The sequence below is a fragment of the Teleopsis dalmanni genome, chromosome X (assembly GCF_002237135.1).
Source record: "Teleopsis dalmanni isolate 2A chromosome X, ASM223713v2, whole genome shotgun sequence".
NCBI lineage: Eukaryota > Metazoa > Arthropoda > Insecta > Diptera > Diopsidae > Teleopsis > Teleopsis dalmanni.
The window spans coordinates 41,953,381-41,978,029 of NC_051848.1; the positions used below are offsets into that span (position 1 = coordinate 41,953,381).

The following is a 24,649-nucleotide window of genomic DNA, read 5'->3' on the forward strand; positions in this document are numbered from 1 at the left end:
TCCACTTAATTTAAAAATATTCAGATTTATTATATTTTTAAAAAAATTAAAATATTTACAAATATTTAATAAAATTGTGAAAGCAAATTTATAATTAACTTTAAATGAAAGTAGTTATATTTTGATAAAAATCGATCATAGAGTCTAAGTTTTGAAAGTGGACCATTTTTAAATTGTTTTCAACTACATCTAACAAGAAATTTATTTGTCAGCCCTTAGTCGAAATTTGTATAACTGACTTTTTACGATTTTAGTGAACAAATTTTCATTAATCATAGGCACATGATACACTAACGACGAAGGTTGGGATGGTACGGTTTTATTAGTTACAGACTAATAAAACCGTTTTGTTTCCACATCTCTTGTGGATTGTGAGTACCAGTAATAGATGAATTAGTTTTTTGTGAATTTTTTGTGATACGAGTTGTCGACGGGACAACTTTTTTTTACATTTGTGTTCATGTGGGAAATTATTCATTGGTCTTCTACTGCCCCGATTGTTCTATTTTTTAGAAATGACTACAATAATAGAAAAATGTATATAGCGGAGTTTTATTTTTTTATTTCGGAAGAACAACGTTTTTTTTTTTTTGCTTCCATTCGTCTATTTGTGTAGATTCTACTGCTCCGATTGTTGATTAAGTATATAGTTTTATATGTTAGAAGTCCCTTTGGGCGTGGTCGAACGGCACTTGGTCGTCTTTGACGAGTGGCTCCGGGACGTAGACCCGGCCGTTCTTGTTAGAAGTGACTATAAATTAGAATTCAACTCAAAAGTTTATTCTATCTATAATAAACTTTTGAGTTGAACTTCATTTTTAATTTTAGGAAAATGACATTTATTTATTGGCACCGGTTGCTGGCTAACTACAGGGTTCTAAATATTAGAAGTGCATACAATGACGTTTTTCACTTACTGGTTAAACTCATAACTCTATACGTTAAAAGTGAACATATATGTATACATTTGATCATGAGCATAGAAACTTCTCTGCATATTAATCATTTGAAATATTTTAAATTTAAAGGCTGTAACTGGTTTCTTATCGAAGAACAATAAATAAATTTGCTTTGAAATATGCTGAAAAATAAGTCTGTCCATATGCAAATTAGATAAACATAACCAGCGCGATATTATTCAAAGTGAATTCATTGCACAGGACGAAATATCTGATATGCCGATAGCCTTTAAAGCTGAAGCTTATCCGAACGCCATAAATTATGCAGCACTTAATTTTGTACGCAAACGAGTTTAACAAATAATAATTGTTTTGTTTAATTAGTCTTTTTTAGTGCAGTGTTAAACAGGGTTGCTCATGCATAATAGACATAAAACACATAAGTAGCGCTCGGTTATTATTATAAACTCCGACAGCAAAGGCAACACACACACACACACACGCATACCACAGAAGTATAGAGCCACACACAGGCACATGTACCAGCAGGGCAACCAATACGTACTAGTTCAATGCTTTGTGCCCGGGCACCAAGCAGCCGGCACATATGGAACAATCCTGTCGTTGGAGGACGTTAGTGGGCTGGCTGCTTTGTTGCTTTGTGCAGAATGTGCGAATATTTGCACTTTTATTGTGTAATTTATTTTGCTGTGTGTAATGTGCTATTAAAAGTGTTAGTATTTTATAAATGTGCTTAAATTTTTAATTAAAAATACACGTTCAGAAACTGCTCCACTTTTTATGATTTTAACTTTTATTTTTATTTTAATTTTAATTATTTTTTTATAGAGCAAAATTGTTTCATTTATTTGCATGTTTCTCGCTTCCCTTTGCTATTGTTCTACAAAATACATTAAATACATTAAATATGAAGCATATGCAACAGTTAATGTGCCACATAACTGTATCTGTAATGAATTTGCCTGTAGATTAATATGCAATGGATTAATATTATTTAAATTTATGATTGAGGGCAAGAGCTTATGGGCTTCCGCGATTGAGCAAGCAGGAAGTGGCCGTAATAATCGGTATCAAAACATGGAACCATTGAAAGTATTCGATACCATAAAACATAATTTAAGTATCAATTAAGTGCTTAAATTGAATTAAAATGTATATTAAGTGTAATTAAATTAATTATGTTTGCATGTAAATATTTTAAATAGAATTTTAAAAGTACTAATGCTATATATGGAACTGCGATTTTTATTTCAATAATTATGACGCTTGTCAATAAATCAAAGAATATTATTCAATTCAAATTAATTAAAATAAATCGTTTTGATTTTTAACTGATAAACTAGGTGAGTCTGAGAAAAACTCACCTATTCAACCTATTTATTTAGAACAATAAAAAAAAGGAGAAAATTTAATGAAAAAAAAAAAAATTAAAAGAAAACTGTTTTAATATAATATTAACCTAATTAAAAAAAATTTTTTTTAATTTTTTTTTTAATTTTGAATATTTTTACTATTCACAGATAAAACATTTCAATTCGGAAACTCAAAATAAATATTAATATTTTTTTAACTATTTTTTAATTTTGAATATTTTTGCTATTCACAGATAAAACATTTTAATTCGGAAACTCAAAATAAATATCAAACGCTCAATAATTCGCTTTCTGTAGTATACGCAAATCACCATATTAGGATATTAACCAAAATTCCATTAAAGTAAGATATTTCCTAACATAAAATAAACTGTATTATGCAAAGATGAGTACTTCGGTCACAAGCTATGGACTAGTCATTATTCCAGGAAAGACTGAAATGATGCTGTTCACCACTGAAACCAAAACATCAGCTTTCTGTTTGCCTTCACTAAATAGACAATAGTTAAAACAATCACAAAAAGCCAAAGATCTAGAAGTTGTTGGAGAGTAAGTCAAATTGAAAATACAATGTCTGTAAGCAATATTTATACCAAGCACAAACTCAGCAGAATTCAGAGCACAACTTGCGTTGCATTATAAGAACCTTTGGATGACCCCTTTGAATGAACAAAACGTTATCCTACATCTGCCATCCATTAATCATCATCGATGTAGAGAAACAACTGACGACAACACCTAAACACCTAAATGGTATCATTTTTATCTGGGTTTTTGGACAGAGGAACATTTCAAGAAATGAAAATTGCAGGAATGACGCAGGAACATTTCAAAAGTGCAGTAGTTTTAATAACTTAAAATTTTTTTTTGTTTAGCAGTGGATTATTTTTTAGAAAATTATATATGCAAACTATATATGACGATATACCCATAAGAAACTGTTGTCATCCGGTATCTTTAACATTAAATAAAAAACTTTAAAATACATCATTCTATTGTATTTTGATGAATGAAAACTACTACATAATGCATTAGAAGTGGTAATGGGATAAAACGTAAAAATTTTACAATCGTTTTTCTTCGAAAATTGTCTTAAAGGTAATACGGTGCGTATGAGTAACGTGATGTATGTCCAACAAATTAATTTTTTTTAATTACTTCTAAAAGCACACTGGAAATATTTATTTTTTGAGTAGAATTAATTGGTTAATCTGAATCAAAACCTAAAAAGAAAAATCTGCGTGACATGTTCTACATAAAATTTTTGGATTTCAAACGAAACGAAATCAAATAAGAATATTTGTAGAATATTCTTTGAAAATTTATTCCATGGAAATATAGTAAGCATGTGCTTGATGTGTTTTGCGGGAGAAAAAAAATATTAAAAAATTTAAACTATTTTAACAAACTCAAAAAAGTGCTATGCAATAGCAACATCACCAACTCGTTCAATAGTTTCAGTTCCAATTTTAATGGCAGCATCGTTCTGAGGTAGTCATAATCAATAAGGTAGTGATAATCAAGTACTTGGTTTTTTTAATATTAATAGATATACCAAAATCTCTACTCTTCTCATTAATTTTTTCAAGAAGAAGTCTATACTATCAGCTATGAGTCTTGTATCGTCTGCATACCTAATGTTGTTTATATGGTAAGTATACCATTTAACTTAATGCCTTTGGCCAGATCGTTTATAATCAGATGGGTTATAACGAATATAATATTACTAATTTTAATCCCATTTAAATCTTTTAGTTTGCGACAAATTTATACTGGTTTATGGATGGCCAGACTGTATATCCGTAAGTAATTTATTTAAAAAATTAAAATTTTATTTAATTTACGATTTATTTTATCATTAACTTCTCATGCATAAAATGATTTAAGAGCAAGAGCAATGCATGACTTCTGATGATTTGCGTTAATTAAAATCAACACGAGGGACTTCATATTTAATAGTGAATTTCATACATCACGTACGTATGTGGGCTGCGGCTGTGGCTGAGGCTGGGGCTGGGGCTATGGCTGGGGTTGGGGCTGATTAGTGAAAGACGGGAAAAATATTCTAATTGCAAATTATAAATGACATAATTTCAAATCTTTTATCTGCGAACTTTTTAAAGTCACTCCAGCATATTCAACCTTGTAACTTTCCGTGTTCGCCTGCTTAAGCATAACAGTTGACAGTCCAAGTGAAAAGTTAAAGTTTTTCACACCTCAGCAGCGTTTAATATCACGCGTCCAATTGAAAAAGGGAAAAACTGTCATACACATGAAAGGTGAAAAGTGAGGAGTGAAAAGTGAGGAGTGAAAAGTGAGTAGTGAAAAGTGAAATGTGAAATGTGAAAAACAAAAATTGAAATAAATGCTTAAATGAAAAGTAATGCTGCAAAACGAGAGAAAAACACTGACAACACACTTATTTCGTAATTAAATGCAGCAAACAAAATTATGTCAAGCACAAACACAGACACACATATACACAGAGACACACACAAGGGAAGCAGCTGCTGGAATAGCGCAGTCAAATGAATTAGCGCCACTAGTGACACCAACCAACACTGCCAGAAGCAGCAGCAGCAACAGCGACAACAGCAGCGACAATAGCAGCGACAACGACATTGACAGCGGCCTCACTGTCGAATCGAAAATTGTTAGAAATCAAAGGAAAACCAACAACAACAAAGCGCAGCGCAGGAATAATTTTACAACCGAAACTGTGCTCAAATTATGCAGTCAAAAACAATTATGAGTTTGTTTGTGTGTTTGGATTTTCATTTATTATTGCGCCTAAGGCAGCGCGCTCTGCTTCCATAGGTTGGGGTTTGTACTCCAGTGTGTGTGTGTGTGTGTGTTTGTGTCTTCAGCTATACAATATTGCTACGCTATCATCATTGTAGTAGCATTTGTTTTACTTAAGTGTGTGAATACTACGATTTCCTTCTGGTTGCAGTGCGGACTTGTTCGGGTTGTAGAAACGATGACGGTGTTTCGGGAATCGTGAATCGTGAATCGTGAATCGTTGCAAGTTTCGGTTTGTCCGCCGCAAAATAATAATTTGTAAGTTCGTGCGGTACATAAAATTATGTTTGCCATTAAGTGTATCATATTCACCCCGTAAAAGTGCACCGCAAACAAACTCGGGTTAATGATGATAATAGAACTACGCAGTGCGGTGTAGTAAACCTAAGTGGCTTTCATCTGCACTGCAAATAAATGCCAACGAAACTGAAAGGTACTACTACTAGGTAAGAGTTCTCCGAAGTTGTGTTTCTGTTTCTGTTTCTTGCCTTCATAGTGGTTTGGTACTTGGCTGTTTGGCTGTTTGGCTGGTTGGCTGATTTGGATAACCAACTTGAGCTGTTCTCAACACGAAAGGACGAACTTGTGTCTCCGTAAGCACTTTCAACTCAAGTTCAGCGATGCCAAACAGAATGAGCAAATTTATTCGACTGCCATGCATTTTAATTAAATTATATTAAATTAAGCGCTTACGGTTATAATTTACTTATTTCCACTTAAAATTATTTAACTAATTAAGTGTCTATTTCTTCTGTTTCTTCTGCAGTCAAGACACGAACTTATAAAAGAAGTAGAAAAAAAGGTAATGATAACTAAAACAGATAATAAGTTCATAACTACTACTACACACCGTTAGATAGTTAGTAAATTATTGTGCATAGGAGATACTTTTATAAACAGAACGGTTTTTGGCCTTATTACCTCTGATTTGGTTTACGAGATCATTTTTTTGTGGGTCTCAAAATAAAATTTTTGAATTTTTCATTATTCATTTGAATAACATGTGTGATTATGAATATTGATACGAATGGGGATTCGAAAAGTTGCATCTAAAAAAAAATTTTTAAATCTTCACATCTCATCTTCTGAAAACAAAGTGTTTTGCATTATATACGTCGTTAATTGAATTTTCTGCAGATAATAAAAAAAAATTAACAATTATTTATATTTAGATACTAATTTTAATCTTCAATTTAAAAAAACATCTTCTTCAAAGCATCCACCTAAAATTTTAAATTTTTATTTTTGTATGAGGCATATATATTATACATATATATAATATACACATATATTATATACCCATATAAACAAAAATTAAGCAAAAAAAAAAAAAATAATATATGTGTATAATAATATACACATATATTATATATCCATATAAGCAAAAATGGAGATACGAATTATCAAATGTATAGAAAATATAAAAAACTGTGAACTATCTAATAATAAATGACCTATTCATAAAAGTTAAATTAATTTTTGCCGAAAACGAGTTTAAATAAACATCGGGGAGACAATGATAACGATGACTAAATTTACACAGCTAGCAGTTAGTTATAATTCCCTATTAAAGTAGAAAGCATCAGCAGTATTAATAGTAGTATGCACGATAACTAAATATATCTCAATAATATATATATCTACTGATATCAAAAATAATATTGAAAGATCGATTGTCACATATTATCAAACGTAAAACTTAAAAGGCTTCAATTTTTCAATAAAAAAAAACTGGAAAATACGGTTAGATATTAAGGGCTACGTCCTTTAAAATAATTGTTTATATAATTAAAATTATTGTTGATTGTTGTATATTGTTGTATATACCTGGGAAGTATATAGGCTAAACACTATTTGATTTATATTTAGTTGACATGACTTTAATATATATTTGAATGTCCTTCCTTTGAATGTCAACTATTCTAAAAATCTTTGGAAAGTTTATCAAATTTATTTCTGAAAAATTTAATAAAATAAGTCTCAATAATCAATGCAATTATAGAGATGTTACCTTCAATACTTTTCTGTCAGCCCAAATCTGTTTTTGCGAAAAAGATTAGTATGTGAAAATGAAAGTTATTGATGGAAAGGCAAAAGGAAACCTGTTAAGTAATAATAGAATAAATTACTGGGGATACGCAATGTACGAATTACACAATAAATAATTTTTAAAATTACTTTTGAAACTACAATTTTTCTGAGAATTGCAGAATATCATTATTGTGACTTCTTTTTCAAAATTTCGTCAACCAAGACATTTGTTTTTTTACCATGCAGCATTTGCCTTCCATTTTGCCTTCCACAATCAATTGCAGCAGTTCATATTTTGGACCTCGGATGATATGACCAAAATACCTCGTTTTTCTTATTTTGGTAGTTTTTAGGAGTTCTCTATCTTTTCTCAATCTTGTTAAAACTTCTTTATTTGAATTTTTTTCCGTCTAAGGAATCTTCAGAATATGTCTATACCACCACATATCAAACACTTCTATTTTGTTTATTGTTTGAATTTATAAAGTCCAAGATTCCAAGCCATAGTGTAGAATAGACCAGACATAGCATTTAACGCAGCGTAGCTTATGAGATCAAGAACCATTGCACTTATAAAAGTATCAACAATACGCATGCATTTAAGCAATAATTTTTAAATAGGTTTAAGCCATCCTATCATACTGCATAGTCACTGATTTAGTAGATGTATAATAAGTTTATACCACAATAATGTGGCATAAACTAATGTAATATCACAGTTAAAAACACTTGCGTACCTTCATGCATAATTAACTTTTTGAATATTCGATTATTATGAATTCGCTTTTAGGGCATTATCTTCAGATTCAACTTTAATCTGTACATATTTTAATGCTACTATCTGTTTCTAAAAATCTCACTTTTTAAATTATTATTAAATTTCAAATCATTCCCAGACACAAGTGTCTAAACGTGTTCAAATTTATCTAGAATGTTATATATACTAAAAATGAAATAATATCAAATCAATTACTTCTAATACGTTAATACTAATCAATGTTCAACAATATCTAATCGGTTGGAATAACCTTATATAATTGGTATTATAACATTTATGAGAGGGTCAAAAGTCTAATTTAGATGCGCAATAGTATTTAACAACAGAACGCCAAATGACCACAAATGATTACATTTCCCGTGAGATATATTAAGAGCTCAACAATGCACAACAAATGGTTAAATAAGGATTTGTCAATTGGTTTAGCTTCATTGTCAAATATTGCAACCAACCTGCGAACAACAAGACCAACAACAGCAATAACAGCAACAACAACAATAGCATGCTAAGCAACAATTATAGCAACAACCGCCAGGACTGCTATGACTGCGATGAATCTGGCGACAAACGGTGACACAAGGACAACTACATCAGCGACAACAACAACAACAACAACAGCAGCAACAAGAACAAAAACAAAACTAGGACCAGAGGTAATGATTTCAGAACATTGTTTGCCTGATGGCCACAAACACGTGCTAACAATTGCCAAATGACCGTACACAATTCTATTAATCTGGCATTGTCCTGAGCACAAATATTAACGAACACACACACAAGCCAATACAAACATATATATAAGCAACACGCACATCCACATGCACTTACACATATATATGCACATTACAAAGAGAGCAGTTCATATTTACAGGAACACATGTAACTAAGCATTCGTGCCAGGTGGTAAAGTTACTGCCTGGTACTGCTACCGGGACGCCGTTATTGGCATTGCTCACCATGGAGGATCTGTTGTAATGTGCCTTTAATTAATGGCCAGTGTATGGACTGTAGTTCGTATATCAACAATATTTGCTTTCGTATTCCCATACAGAACAATTGTAATGCTCTGAGACACTGAGCGCCCGGATGTATGCATTGATTTTTATTGCAATTTAGTCACTTAACACCGTTGGGTGCCCATTTTACAGCCATACGTGCATATTACAAATACAACAATATAAATAAATTATACGTATTCGACGATATACACACATATATATATACACGCGTATATACACATGTCCATGCATAACTTTGCTATTTCATAAGCTTCTTCCACTGCAGAGATTGTATGCAATCGACGCTGCAGTTGCCATTACTGATATTTAACCCTATTACAGCTCTATTTGGCTATACGCAACCATGCCAGCACATGACTAGCTTCTTGCTCATCATCATTATTTCCAACGGCATTATCTGTTTTATCATGATTACTCCAGAAGCCTTTAATAAGCGGTTACGTACTGGACTAAATTGACAAATTCTGTCTCGTGTGGGTGCGTGTGTGGGTGCGTTCGATGGTAATAATTTTTGTTTGCTTTATTTTATTATTGCTTTTTTTAACTTGGTAATTGGTATTGGCCAATTTGCATTTAAAGTTAATTATTTTGTGGTCAATTTGTCGAAATATACGTAAATTATGGTTTTGTGGAAGAACAATTTTTATAATTAAATTTTATTTAAATTATTTAGTGGCAAAGCGGATTCCAGTCAAAAACCCTAGTACTGCTTCAATTATTTTACGCGGAAATAAATATTTGCTTTCATTTACTCGTAATCAATGCATCAATTCATTAACATCCGCAATTGTTGGAAAGATTGGCAATTACAGCGAAAATGTGTCTTAATTATTTAATTATATACAGAATATAAAAATATAAATTTTAACCAAATTTTGAATTTTACTAATGGCTTTATAAACAAATATTTTGAATAAAGTATTAGTGTTGCTGTAAAGCTAGACTTACTTTGTATAGTGACAAAGAAGCTTTATTAAATTTTAGAAGGGTTTTCGAATAACAAAGAAAGAAATAAAGGACAAACACAAAAATTTATTTTTAACTTTATTGAAATTTGGCTGACCATACAACGCTGTTTCGAGTATTGCCAAGTACTCTTCATCAGTGGTCTTTGGGAATAATCGAATTTTTTATTTAATTAGTTTATAGTCCGTATATAATTTGTTTGGACTGCAAGTGCCAGGCTTAGAACTCGTGCCTGTCAAATTAGAAGCGATGACTAATCGTGTTTATCCACAAGAAGCCAAGGCTGCACAAACTTTCAATGCTCAAGTTCCAGGTTTTATTGTCACTTACTTTTATTTAATTAGTGACAACAACCAAAGCACTTGCCGTGCTTTAAATTAGAACGAGCTTATAAACTACAGCTTTATTTTTGGAAATATTTTTTATTTACAAAAAATGATTGAACATAACACTTTTTCACTAAAAACTTATGTACATCCCCGGATTTTTAAATACCCTATTAAACCTTTTACGCATGTGAAATATGGAAAAGCTCAAGAAAGGGTTATAAGGATATTGACAATTTTGATATAAAAATATATCGTGATATCATTTAATTCCCTTTAGCATGAGAGGAAAAACGTTAAAGGGCTAAAAGAGATACCATTCAATTCTCTTGGACTGCAAAGGTCAACCGAATGTTTTATATGGGTTATTCTTTTATAGATATTATTGTTTTTGATCTCATCACCCACGATTTCGAAAAATGTTTTTTTTTATGAAGTCCTTTTTTAAATAAAATTTTTAAATAATTTTCTACAAAATACAGACCCATGTGATTTTGTGAATTTGCAATTTAGACCAATTTTTATATATCCACATCTCAAACTCTGTAAATGACAGAGATATCGATTTTTGGCTTTGTTAAGATAATAAATTAAGCTTTTGGTAAGTCGTATAAGTAATAAAAATGGTTTATATTTCTTACCGATCTAGATTTTAACGAAAGTGTTATTTTTTAAAGTATTTTTAAAGAAATAATTTAACCTTTATCTTTCATCAAACTCAAGTGAATGTTATTCATAAAAATCAGTTATGGTACGTAATCGAATACAAATATTTCACATTCTCCCGTGATAAAAATAATCAGTAATTTATTAAGATATCATTCATTAAGATATCAAATACAATAGAAACGTTCAAGCCACAGACTATGTCCTAGTGAGAAGGGCATTCAAATATATATTAAAGTCATGCCAACTTAATTGAAAACAAATAGTGTTTAGCTTATATACTTCTTAGGTATATACAACAATATACAACAATCAACAATAATTTTAATTATATAAACAATTTTAAAGGACGTAGCCCCTAATATCTAACCTTATTTTCCAGTTTTTTTTATTGAAAAATTGAAACCTTTTAAGATTTTCGTTTAAGATTATGTGACAATCGATCTTTTAATATTATAAGTAGGTATATATGTTATTGAGATATATTTAGTTATCGTGCATACTACTATTAATACTGCTGATATTTATTTACGCTTTCTACTTTGATAGGGAATTATTACTAACTGCTAGCTGTGTATCATCATCATCAGTATAGTCTCAGCGATTCGTATCTAATCTCTAATTAATTTTAAATAAGTCAACTTAAACAAAACATTACCTTAAATATTATTTTTGTGAAAATTTCTTTGATTTTTTTTTAATTCAAAAAAAAAAAGCTGAATTCCTTTTTAATTAGTGAAACTATTTGGGCTAGAACATAAGATAATCCAAAGGAAATAGATATTAAATGAATAAAAATGAGGACAACGAAATTGCGTATCGATATGTCCTAAGTATGTTTTTCATTACATGACCTGTTCAAGTTTAACCTAATCTAATCAAATGAATCCCTGACAATTTTGTATAATGAATATATAAATTAAAATTAATCTCTAAGTCTGGTGACATAACTTAATCAATCTCATTACATGACCCCATCTAAATAAAGTAGTTTTGTTAAATTTTAAATTTAAATTAATTTAAAAATTTTTTCCTAGACATTTATATTTTTATTTGAAAAGAAGAGCTCATAAATAATATTTCTATTTATTCGTAGATAATGAAGTCAAAAACCGCTTCACAAAAGAATGACCCATATGCATTATACACTATTAATATCGTAATGCACTTGATTACTTTATATGACGTCTGGATCGTGAGGTCTTATTATTGGTTAGATTTAATCTCTGACGTGGTGTGTTGAACTTAATCACCTCCTGCGATATTTCTAGTGAGAGACCTTGCAATCAGTTTGTTATTTCCTATTTTATTTTTAAATTCATTCGATGTGAAACCATAAGCAATCAAGAAAAGTGTTCAGTACGAGCGAAAGGTTTTAGTATTTAGCACATATAAATACTTCTTAAACTAAGCACATTCCACAACTATGGCAACAGTGATCGAATGCAAAAACAAAAAAAAAATTAATACCAAGATTGATCCCAGACGTAGCGAAATGGTCAGATAGGCAAAATGGGGAAGTAAACTATTATCTAATCAAATTCTTTTCTGGTCATGGATATACGGAGATGCAGACAAAGACAACGCTGAACACACCATCTTCATACAACAAATGGAACACCGAAAGACTATCACTTGAAACAATAGTCGCAGATGATGTTATCTGAAGAAAATTGAGCCGCCAAAGACCTATTCCTTGCGATCATACTTAAACAGAAAAAAAATGAACTCAAAAAATAGTATTTTTAAAGCAAAAGTGAACAAATACACTTAAACGATACTTAAACGTAGGCTGTTAATGACTAACAAATAACTTAGAACCTTACTTTAAAGTATTAACGATAAAATTCCAGAGCATATGAAAGAGAAAAAGTCTTCGTAGGTAGAAGGAATTAAATAGGTAGAAGGACTTGAGTTCGTTGGTAATAAAAGCTGAGTTTTGAATGACGTAAATGCTGTCATAAATGTCAATTTTATTGATATACCATAAGATTGATTTCGGATATTACAGTATATTTATTATTTCACATTATCTTACAACTGTATTTAGATAAACATTGATATTGTTTCTTTTCTTTACTAAAGATTATAATCTTTATCAGTCACATATTGATAAAGATAATTTACATAGTATATCAAACTTATAGATAAAAACGCAAAGTACAAATGAAATGTAAATAAACATCTGTAAATAAAAGAAAAAAGTTCTTTATTTTTATGCCATATAAAATAAAGATGAGGCAATTTTATATTGAACAATTCTGTTGGTGCCAAGTATTATTAACAGACTCCATTCAAGTTACAGTCAAGCGTCGGTCTTTATCAAAATACTGTTCAAAACAATATAGATACAATTGTTTAATATAAGAGAAAGCTTTACTTGTAGCTTTGAATAGATATTCTGTACAAAAGCAACTGTTGGTTTTTAAAATATTCGATAAAATCTCAATAACCTCTGTATAACATAGGTTATACAGATATATACAATGTGCTTACCAAAAAAAACATGTGAAAAAATTAAAAAAATTTTATTGTGGACATTTATTGCATCTGTATCAATATATTAATAGAGGCAGATCAAGCTGCCTCTGCCGCTATTCGCTCTCCCTTATTCTTATTCAAGACATCCGAAAGAAAAGACGTTTTAAATTTTATAAACAAACATATGGAAGACGAATGGGCTATGGAATGGTCAGCGTACAACCATCGCTACAAGTCGATCAATACCAGTGGTTTAAAAGCTATATACCCACAATCATGCACTCGTCAATAATGTAAGATTTTTATCCGATTGCGTATGGGACATTCAAAGCTTTTTCATAAACATCTTTTGAGTGGCGATCAGCCATCAAACTGTCTATTTTGTAATAGCACACCATCCATAGATCATATACTTAACGATTGCCCTTCTTTTTATTCTATTCGTAGTAATATCTTTCCCAATATCTCACCAACCAGCGTTTTAAAAACAATTAATGTTAAAAATATACTTTTGATGTATAAATATATTAGAGCCTGTAATCTAGTAAATAAAATTTAATTTATAATATCCGACCTGAAGGCCCTGGCAGCTAGCGCTCTTTTTTCTGACCTTAGTTATAAGATTTTATATTTTGTAATTAATTATAATAAATAAATAAAATAAATAAATAAATAGAGAATATACTTCATTGACACTCTGTTAAGATTTATTAGACTTCTGATGTGTAGAAGCAATGAAGTTTTTGTAACTGTAGTATATAATATATAATACAAAATATATAATATATAGTACATATAAAATATAGATATTAGTATAAAATGTAGTCCAAGTCAATGTTATCTAAATAGTACAACAAAAAATCGGTGATTATATCTTGAACTGAAACGCTATTCTCATGTTTAAAAGAAGTGTGGTATCATCTTAAAACTACAACCCTTACCAAACAGATTTAATGATCATCAAGTGGATTTTTTTACTTCAAATGTCGCCTACTTTAACAGTTATTCAATCTAAAACAACTCCATTATATAAATTATTTTAAGAAGCGTCATTTGGATAGAATACTGCCGCTACTGAAATCAATCAACCAAAATTTTTCTCTGAAATAATGGATACGCTCCATCTATTCATTGATGCAATGAATAGATCTAATTAATTTTATAGGGAGGGTATATGGAAGTACGTTTTATAGGGAACAAACTCAACCCTTAATATTTGTCTGCAAACTTATATAAGAACATTTAAACCCGAGTTTAATATATCTAAAGACTACTGATGATGTGTATTTGACTGATCCGCCAAAAATTCATTTTATTATTTTAAATTTAAATTATTATTTTATTTTAAAATATGCAAGGTTTTTTTTAGTTAGTATTGTTCAAAACAATTGTTTTCATTTTCATAATTGTTAATTTAAACAATTATTTTCGCAATTCGAAGTTCTCGAAATAAAAAAAAAATATATCTTTGACTTAGGTATGGCAAAAAAGCTCATAATATTGCATGTAATGTATTTAACATATCTTTGAAACTATGTAAGATTTCCTAAACTTTCTTCTCAAAAGATTCGTATTTATAAAAACTTTTCCGATCACCTCAAATCATGTTAAAGTTCGGGAGTAAACTGACTTTATAAGCTCACTCCCAGTTTTTCATTCCATTAGTATCTTTTCATGTGCTGTGAGCATCAGAAGTTAAGGTCGATTTTTAAAGTGATTGTCTTTCATATAAAGTATTTGAACTGCTACAAGTGAAAAAATATGGCAGACTGTTTTGCTTTTCAATTGATGATAATATTGTCGTTTAATTTGGCTTTAGCTATGGCTCCTCTGAAAATAATTGACTCCTGTGTATGGACTTGCATTTGCGATGAGTATTTAAAACGCGGACGTGTAAACTGCAGGTGAAATAATATATATCATTAAATTGTTTTAAATCTAAATATTAATATTTGAAACATCATTATACTTTATGTTTTATTATTAATATTTCATCAGTATAATTTTTATTTTTAAGATATATACTAACTTTTATATTTATTTTTTTTTAATATGTTATTGCCATACATTTGCAAAAATTCAACCAAATCTTAAGAGTTTAATTTTTTTTTTTTGATATTTTAAATTAAAATCCTTGACTATTTAATTTTAAAAAAAATACTTTTATGGTTTCCAATGTATAAAAATCGTGAATATTTTGAAGTCACATTTAATCACATTTAAGGATAAAGGTTAATTAAATGTAATTAATTTAAATTTAACCTGAGTCGAGAAGAAGAAATTTGGTTTCCTCAAAAGAGTAGAGACATAAACTACTGGACTAAAATTTATTTTTTTTTAAGTAAATTAGATGAATTTTTTAACCGGATTTATATTAGAAATATATTAACACATTATTTTTAAGTATTATATTATGGACTTGGTAATTTAATTACTTTGTAATCTTTTATAAGAATGATATCTGAACTAAATTAAAACCACAAAAAAAAAAATCAAAACAATCCATTAGCTATACCGTGCTGCTTTTATTAAATTATTTTATTAGAAAAAATATTCCGCAGATTCGAATATAATACAATATTCAAATATAATATATTAATATTATTATTAATATTATTAAATAAAAAATTATTAATGTCTCTATTTTAATTTATAATAAAATGCCTGTATTTTATAAATGCTTTCGGTAACAAAAACTTTTTTAATTTTGTGAGAATTTATGTAAAGATCTTGTGCTATATACCAAAAAAAAAATATATTAAAAGTGGTCCAGAAGCAAAAATAAGGAGAAAAATAATATTTAAGAACAAAAAACCATATTAAGTAAAAAAAGATGTACATTTAAGACAAAAATAGAACAAAAGTTAAAAAATGGCAAAAAAGAATAAGACTATCTCTAACCATCTCTAAAGTTAATCTACATCAAAATATATAAGACGCTGATCCTTATTTCACTTTAGGTGTGGTTATAAATTGATTCCTAATTCTTCAAATTTATAACAGCTCTTTTAGAAGTTGAAGATTATAAAACTAAAAACCTTGACTCTCCTAAAGTTTAGAAGAAAATAAAAGAGTTAAAAAATCTTGAGTAAATGAAAGGATATAGTGTATCGAAAAGGCTCTCAACTGAGAATTAAAATTTTATTATAAATTTGTTAATAGTTTGTTAACATAAGAATATAAAAAACAACAACATTTCACTGCTCAATAATTTCATTAAAATCTAATAAATGAGTGCGATCACGACACCAATGAGATATAAGAATTTCCCTTCCCATTGTATTCTCTTTTTTAACTATAAACATGAATATATATTCTCTGTTGTTTCTCTTGTTTATATCAAAGCTTCTGAGGTATGTCTAAGGTAATTTAATGACATAAATTTTTTCCAATCATTTATATCAGTTCTCTGTTTAAATGATTATTTCGATGCTTGTCTATATCAGTTTTCTATTCATGTAGTTACTTAAAAGCTTTTATAGTATATCTCTCAAAAAATTCATAAAAACTCTTCCAATGTAATCATCGACCGACTATTTATATAATAATTTTAAAGCTACTAGAATTATTTTTCTATTCAGATTATAGAAACTCTTCCTAACGTAATCATCGAATCTCTTCATTAAAATGATACCAGTTGACATGCTTCTGATGTACATCTCTTAAAGAAACTATTGAAAGCCCTTTCCAATATGAACAACAAACGTCTTTTCATACAATTAGTTTAAAGCTTCTGTAGTATAACTCTTTGTAAAACTACAGAAATTGTCTCCAATATCATTATCGAACCTTTTTTCGTATAACTTTAAAAGTTTTGAAATAATTCTCTAAATGAAATTATAGAAAGTTATTCCAAGATGATCATTGTTCTCGATTCTCTTTTCACAAAATTACTTTAACATTTCTGGAGTCATTCTCTTTAAGAATAACATTTGTACGCAGTGAGCTATTTTCTCATATTGGCTTTCAATAATAATAAGCTCTACCCATTAGTTCTCAAACGTTGACTTAAGCTATGAAGGTTCCAGCTGTTATAAAAGTCAGTGTTTAACAGATCTCTTCATTAGTATCTTTATAACTGCAGTGAAGTTCAGATGTGAGATATAATAACTTTTATAAACTTATGTTAATATTTTAATATCCTAAATGAAAAGTTCTTATTAATATAAAAGTAACGAAGAATACTAAATATCAAAAATATCAAAAAATTTTTAAATATTAAATAAAAAGTAAAGAAAAAAAAAATGAAACAAACAATAATATATAAATAAATAAATGTTATATATAAATATAAGGCTATAATGTTTTATATAATTTATACTATAAATAAAAAAATGTGTAGTAATTTAAAATGTGCGTTATAAAAAAAAATATCATTAAAATTAATTTGTTTAATAATAAACATTTTTGGGTGAAAATTTTAAAACATTTTTAGTAGATTTTTCAAATTTTAAATTTAGTTATTTAACAGTGAGATCACAAATAAATAGAAAAAAACAATTAATATTTCTAAATATTTGTATAAATTTTAATATTAATAAAAAATAATGCATATAATCATATAATATTTATAATGATTTCCTTATATATAATTTTCATTAAAAATTAAGAATAATAAAACATTAATATATTTAAATACTAATATAATCTTTTATAATTATATATAAAAATAAATGAACATATAACAATTTTTTATATGTATTAAATATAAATTTATATATTTTTATTATATTATATTTATTATATTATTATTATATTTTCTATAAAAATATTTATAAAACTTTAAAGTACTTTTTTATTAAAGTTAAAAATGAATTATGAGCTGACAAAAACTAATTATCTTAAAAAATTTTATAATAAAAAAAGTTCTATAAAAAAAATTTTTAATAATTTTTAATAAAGTGATAAAAATAAATCTATTTCCAGATTTCAGATATGCTATTTCCATTTAAAACAATATTTAAAAAACTTTATATATACTTATTTATACGTATATGCACAAGTATATATAATAAAAATAATTAATATAATTAATAAATAATTACTATAAACGTAGAATAATATTCTTATTATTATTAATAATATTATAATATTACAAAAATTACAATTATTCTTGTAATAATTTTATTTATTATAACAAGTACTTTAACAAATACTTATTGTGATACAATTATATGTACATGTGTATATATTTATATGTACATACTTACATTACATGCAATTTCGAGAAACCTAAAAATGATATAATAATAGTAAAAATCTTAAAAATAAATTAAAAATATTTAACAAATTGTAAAAATTATAAAATGGAACACAAATAAATAAATTTACTTGAAATCAAATATAAAAAAAAAAATTTTTTTATAAATTAAGTGAAATAAAAATATTGGTAAATAAGTTTTTTTTTAATTTGAATTTACAACTAATTGTTTTAATTAGCAAATATATTTAATAATAATTTTGTTTTTTACTGACAAATTAGACCATTAAAAAACAAAATTATAATTTAAACTTACGTTAATATATATAAATAATAAAATTGACTTAAAATCCAATAAGACCAAAAATTTTTTAAAATTCGAAAACACATATAAATAATTTATTTTTTTATTTAAAATCCAATTTAATATATATTAATAATTAAATTGATTCGAAATCAGTCATAATAAAAAATTTATTAAAAATAAATGCATAAAAATACATTTTATTATAAAATATATATCGAAAAAAAATTAAACATTCAAGCCAAAAAATATATTCAAACCCTATTTCAAAATAAATAAAGCAATAATGAAATATAAAAGTATCTTAAATTTATAAATAAATAAATAAATGCAAAATTAATATAAATAATAGAATTCTTCAAAAAATAATCATTACATATATGATTTTAATTATATCTAATAAGAAAAGCCAATTTTTTAAAAATGTAGCTTAAACGACATAGTAGGTTGACAAAAGTTCTCAATATGGCAAATATAATGAAACCAAAAGTATATGAAATGATAATCATTTTACTGATTCTAAAAGTGTCCTTAACCTCGGCTTTTCCTATAACTTCTGATACGTGCTCTATGAATTGTTATTGTGATGAATACTATAAACAACATCGCATGGACTGCAGGTAAAGAACACATATTTTCATAATTTTTTTAATATGTATTCTCTCTGATATGAGATTTTCGTGAAATAATAACAGATGATATAATTTTGTGCTTAAAGAAAGTGTTCAGATATTTATGCACACTTAAAGACTCGTTAGTCTATTTATCTAGTGTCCATCTATCTGTCTGTGAATAGGTAATAAAGTCGCTCAGAAGGATGATATACATTTGAAATATTTTCTAAGTCCACGTTTATTATAATACATCGATAAATGAAGGAAATAACTTGACTGTATCATAAAGTGCACATAAAAAAAACCTAGCAAAAATTATTTATAAAAAATCATTTAATTATACATTGTATATCAGATGATGTACTCAAGAAGTATCTGTGTAAAAGGTATGAAAACTTCGGCAACGGCAACACTAATTTCCTTTATCTTTTTCATTGATTTTCATATACATGTGAATGCATTTGACCTCTTTCAATATAAGTCAGGGCTTTCCAAAGTACTGACAAATTAATTAAACAAAATTAACTATTATAACCGCATTTTTATTTTTGTCGAAAAGAACTATGAATGTATGTATTTGTTTCTGCGACCCTCCAATCTGTATAGTGCTTTATATTGACCCGCATCTGGTCTGGACAGGCTTGTTAAAGGCCTTTTTGAATGATTTGGATTAAAATAATAACGAAATGATTTCATTGTTTGTAATTCCAATATACCACATAGTTTAGTTCTGCAATAATCAGTCAACTGATTTAAATATATTTATTTAATTTAATTTTAATTTCATTAGCCCATATAACAATCAAACTGTTATATGGCTTTGATCTATTTATAAACGACTTCTTTAACCATATTCCGATTTTACAAATGCGATTTATTTGTTATAGTCAATAATGAGATGTGTTTATATATAACTTGTTACATTCTTGAAAATTGTATTTAGCCATTTAGATTATATGAAACAAAACTGTTATCATATATATATATATCATAAGTCCAAAGTTTTTATCATATGTATATATCATATGTGCAAAGTATATATTTTGAGAAAGTAGTTAAGAAGTGTATACATATGTTAAATACCACAATAGAAATGCAATGGGACGTCGTGTGAATCCATATTTTTGCTTTTTGATTTCAGTTGTCAATTTAAAATCTTTAATCGCTAAAATTACAATCAAAATTCTCGTATAAATCCAGTATTACTTTTTTCTAATTTTATAAAAAGCAATACCCAAAGATATTGTCGTGGTTTTTAAATGCAATAAGTTCGTAATTGCAATATTTTTTTTGTTACTCAAAATTTTATTACTTAATAAAATTTAATAAATAAACAAGTTTCTATAATTACTACACATTTTTATATATTTTGTTTAAGCTACCAACTTCTTGAGGATGCAATCATATACTCCAATTCTCCCATTGCCTACTTGGACTTAAGTTACAATAACGTAAAAGTTTTAAAAGATGACACTTTTATGGTAATTTAAAATATATATATTATATTCTACATAATATAATAGACAATTATATTATAACGTATTGTATTATCGTATCGTATTATAGTTGGAATTAACTATTTATAAGTTATATTTATTTATAGGCACATTTCAATATTATTGAGTTGAACTTAACCCACAATTCTATAAAATTCATTGAAGCCAACAGTTTTTCCAATCTTCTATACTTGCATGTTCTTGACTTATCGCACAATGAAATGGAAGCGTTACATGCCGATACTTTTAAATCGAATTTGTTTTTGAACAAAATCGATTTGAGCCAAAATAAATTCTCCGATTTGAAAAATGTACCTTTCATTATAAACCACTCTGTCCGTTTCCTCAGTTTAAGAAGTTGTCAAATAAACCAAATCAACAGTACGATGTTTAGTGAAATGCCGCAATTGCAAGAGCTTGATTTATCCAATAATTTGTTGATAATGATTAATTTTGATAATTTTATTTACTTAAAACGTTTAACTTTCATGAATATTACTGGAAACTCCTTTTTGACTTGCAATGAAATGCTAAAGGCGAATTTGAAGGAGTTCCAGAAGCGTTACATTAAGATCGATGAAACAGTTTGCAAATTATTTAATGAAGAGTTTATGATTTCTACAGTTAAACCAATCGCAGAGTATTTATTATCAGATGAGAGTAACATTAATGAAAAACAGGCCAACACTAATGACAGCGCAACAATTGACCCCGAAATGATCTGCTCTGCATTAAACAACTATATGGGTGCCTCTTGTAATATTTCTCTACCCATAAGTTTTTGCGAAGTATACGCTAGATACCTTGAAATTAATCCTGAAAATAAGACAGCATTCAAGGAAACTAAGTGCTATAGGCAAGATGACGTACACTTTTCCTTTTTTGCTGGAACATTACTGGGCTTTCTCACAGTAGGATTTATGAGTTTTTGTCTTGCATGCATTCAGTACTTCCGAACTAAAGCAGAAGAAAAAGGTAATCTATAATAAATTTTTAAACTATATTTATATAAAATATAATTTCTTTTTTTTAGAAAAAGAAAATGACGAGCCTGAATACCGTACACATGGTACTTTTACTGATTCGGACTCCAGCGATTACTAAACCAATGACTTATATTTTATATACGCTATGACTTATATTTTAAGTGCCGGGATATCGGCAAAATTTCTAGTAAAATGGTTTCTCCAATGAGACTGAATCTAAAATTATATACACATAATTAAATTATAATTATTCTTAATTGACTAAATCTATACAGTCCATGTACTAGAAAATGAAAGAATATGAAGCACAAATATTTAAAGTGATTCTGTTTGGACTTTAATATATTTTAACTACTCAAACTACTCCCACCGTGGAAGGTTTCAAGTAAAAGAAGAAGAAAATGAAGTTATTTAGAATTTATTTACAATATGGCGCTACACTTAAATTAAGCCCAATGCTACTTAAAGTTAATTATACTATATATTAATATATTTTAAAGAAAAAATTATTCGTAACATACATACTTATGATAATTAGTATATAATTTTTAAAAACTAAATGACCAAATATTGCATTATTTGAGTTACTTTTATAAATTTAGTTATTTAACCATCACGCATGTGAATCCTCGCAAGACAAATAAATTGTACAAAAAATATAAAAAAAAAATTAATTATACTTTACAAAATATATTTATATATGTATTCAATAAAATATTACATACGAACATTACAAAAATATAAGAATCTGTGTATTTATTTAAAATAATTAATATTTTTCAAGCAGATCTCAGAGATACCTTACTAAAAACTGAATATATTTAATAAGTACGTATAAGTTTCATTAGTGAATAGCTGAATTCTTAATTGTCTCTAGAAGAAAATATGAAACTGATCTACAATCAGTCAATCATGTTTAAGACCACCATCTTAAAGACTTTAGTAGCCATTTAGCTAGAGATCCTTGTGACAACAGAGGATCTTCACCTAATCTTACAAAAAATTCAGTTAAGCTAGTTTCATTTGTTTATTTTTTTTTATTAACTCAGTTTTTATTATTAGAACCGAATGAATTGGAAGAGAGAGAGAGAGAGAGTATATCTGATACAGTTCTTATTTCGTTAGAAACCTATATGTATTTTATTATCAAAAAAGAAATATCGAAAATGATTTATGCAAATAGATTGAGAAGAAAAGCTACTTCTGTCTCACTGAAAAGTGTAAGTTCCAAGTGGATCATAAAATATTTTGTATGCTCAAAAGGATTTGCAAATTATGTTGGTTCGAAGTCTATTATCTTGATAAGTTTTCAAAAGTGTTAATATTGTACTTTATTGGATTTCCAGAATTCCGAATTTTTAAGTTTACTTAATAGTCAAGCTAACTGACTAGTAATAGAGGACACCTCTAAAGTCTGAAGAAAATGTAGACATATTGAATAGTACTGATCTTGGTTTTTATAACTATGTGGCATTAAACTGAATGATTCTGTCCTAAACAGAACACAATTTCAATAGGATATAATCGGGTAATTATATACATTGATTGAGACGGTTCAGTCAGAGATAAATTGTATTAATCATTGTATTATAATATAACATGATTTACAATTATAATTTTTTTTAGAATCTGATCTATCACCTAAAGGAAAACACTTAATCTATATTGATTTGCTAAAAACTTAATTGAATTAATTGAATTAATTTTTGTAGTAGTAGATCTACTTCTCTCATAATACTTAATAAAATAGTAAATATTGTGTTACAATTTACAAAAGTTAAAATAAGATATCATATAATAGTATTACCTACACGATCCCAAACTTTTAAGAAGAAAAAAATGTAAAACATAAACTTCTAAGTTTGATAATTCTAATTTAAATAAAAAATTATTACTTTTAAATAAATAAGATTAAATTTTTTCAACTAATAATAACTAATATGAAAATATCAGAAAATTAATTATTTGATGTAGAATATATAAAGATTTTCCGAATTATTTTCCAAAAAAAAAAAGAACTCAACTATTCCTACCATATGAGTTTAAGATAGGATAGAAGACTTTATAGATAAATTTATATATATTTAAAAAGTAATAATGTTGTAAAGCAACGAAATCACTTCAAATATATAAAAAATATACAGTATATATATATTCTAAAAGAGATGATTAAACTAGTTTTAGATCCTATTTAAAAAAAACAATGGATAAAGAATGTTACATACCATAGATTTCATAAAAATATATGTTATTCAAAAGTACACCAAATTATTTAAAATAAGCAAATAATTCTGAAATATGGTGTCATTCTTTTACTCAGTAAAGAATTTTCCTGGTATAGCACATATATCATATATCAAAAACAGTTGTTCTGCCATTCAGCTTTTTTGCAGAATAAATCGATCTAATTTCATTCCATTGAAATATTTTAATTGTTTCGAGAGAATATTGTGAACTCATAACTTAAATATGATCATCTGTTTTCATTAAAATTTAACTAAAATCTCACTAGTGATGAGAAATTCTAATTCAAATCTTATGAAATTGAAGTTTAATATTCTATATGTGGAATTTTATAGGTATATTATTACTCATCATTGGAACAGGAATGAACGGGGTTCTAGCTTCCAACGGAGCGGAGCACTGCGACAATAATTGATCTTTTGTGCTGCAACAGACCCTAATCG

At 27.6% G+C, this 24,649-nt stretch overlaps 1 protein-coding gene across 2 annotated transcripts; it reads left to right on the forward strand.

Annotated features, from left to right (window-relative positions):
• Positions 1–15,044: 15,044 nt before the first annotated feature.
• On the forward strand, positions 15,045–22,535 carry LOC119662739 (toll-like receptor 13). 2 transcript variants are annotated; one of them, XM_038072481.1, is made up of 4 exons: positions 15,045–15,266; positions 20,859–20,961; positions 21,084–21,951; positions 22,010–22,535. In XM_038072481.1, exons 1-4 carry the CDS (start codon positions 15,124–15,126, stop codon positions 22,078–22,080), a joined length of 1,185 nt encoding a protein of 394 aa, XP_037928409.1. In that variant the 5' UTR covers positions 15,045–15,123; the 3' UTR covers positions 22,081–22,535. The 2 variants fall into 2 exon arrangements, with proteins under 2 accessions (XP_037928409.1, XP_037928408.1); XM_038072480.1 differs by lacking the exon at positions 15,045–15,266 and adding an exon at positions 19,286–19,486.
• Positions 22,536–24,649: the final 2,114 nt, after the last annotated feature.

Coding starts and splice junctions, on each gene's coding strand:
- LOC119662739 (XM_038072480.1), top strand. CDS start 19,332: ATGGCAAATATAATGAAACCAAAAGTATATGAAATGATAATCATTTTA. Junction 19,487..20,858: donor CAACATCGCATGGACTGCAG/GTAAAGAACACA, acceptor ATTTTGTTTAAG/CTACCAACTTCTTGAGGATG. Junction 21,952..22,009: donor AACTAAAGCAGAAGAAAAAG/GTAATCTATAAT, acceptor TCTTTTTTTTAG/AAAAAGAAAATGACGAGCCT.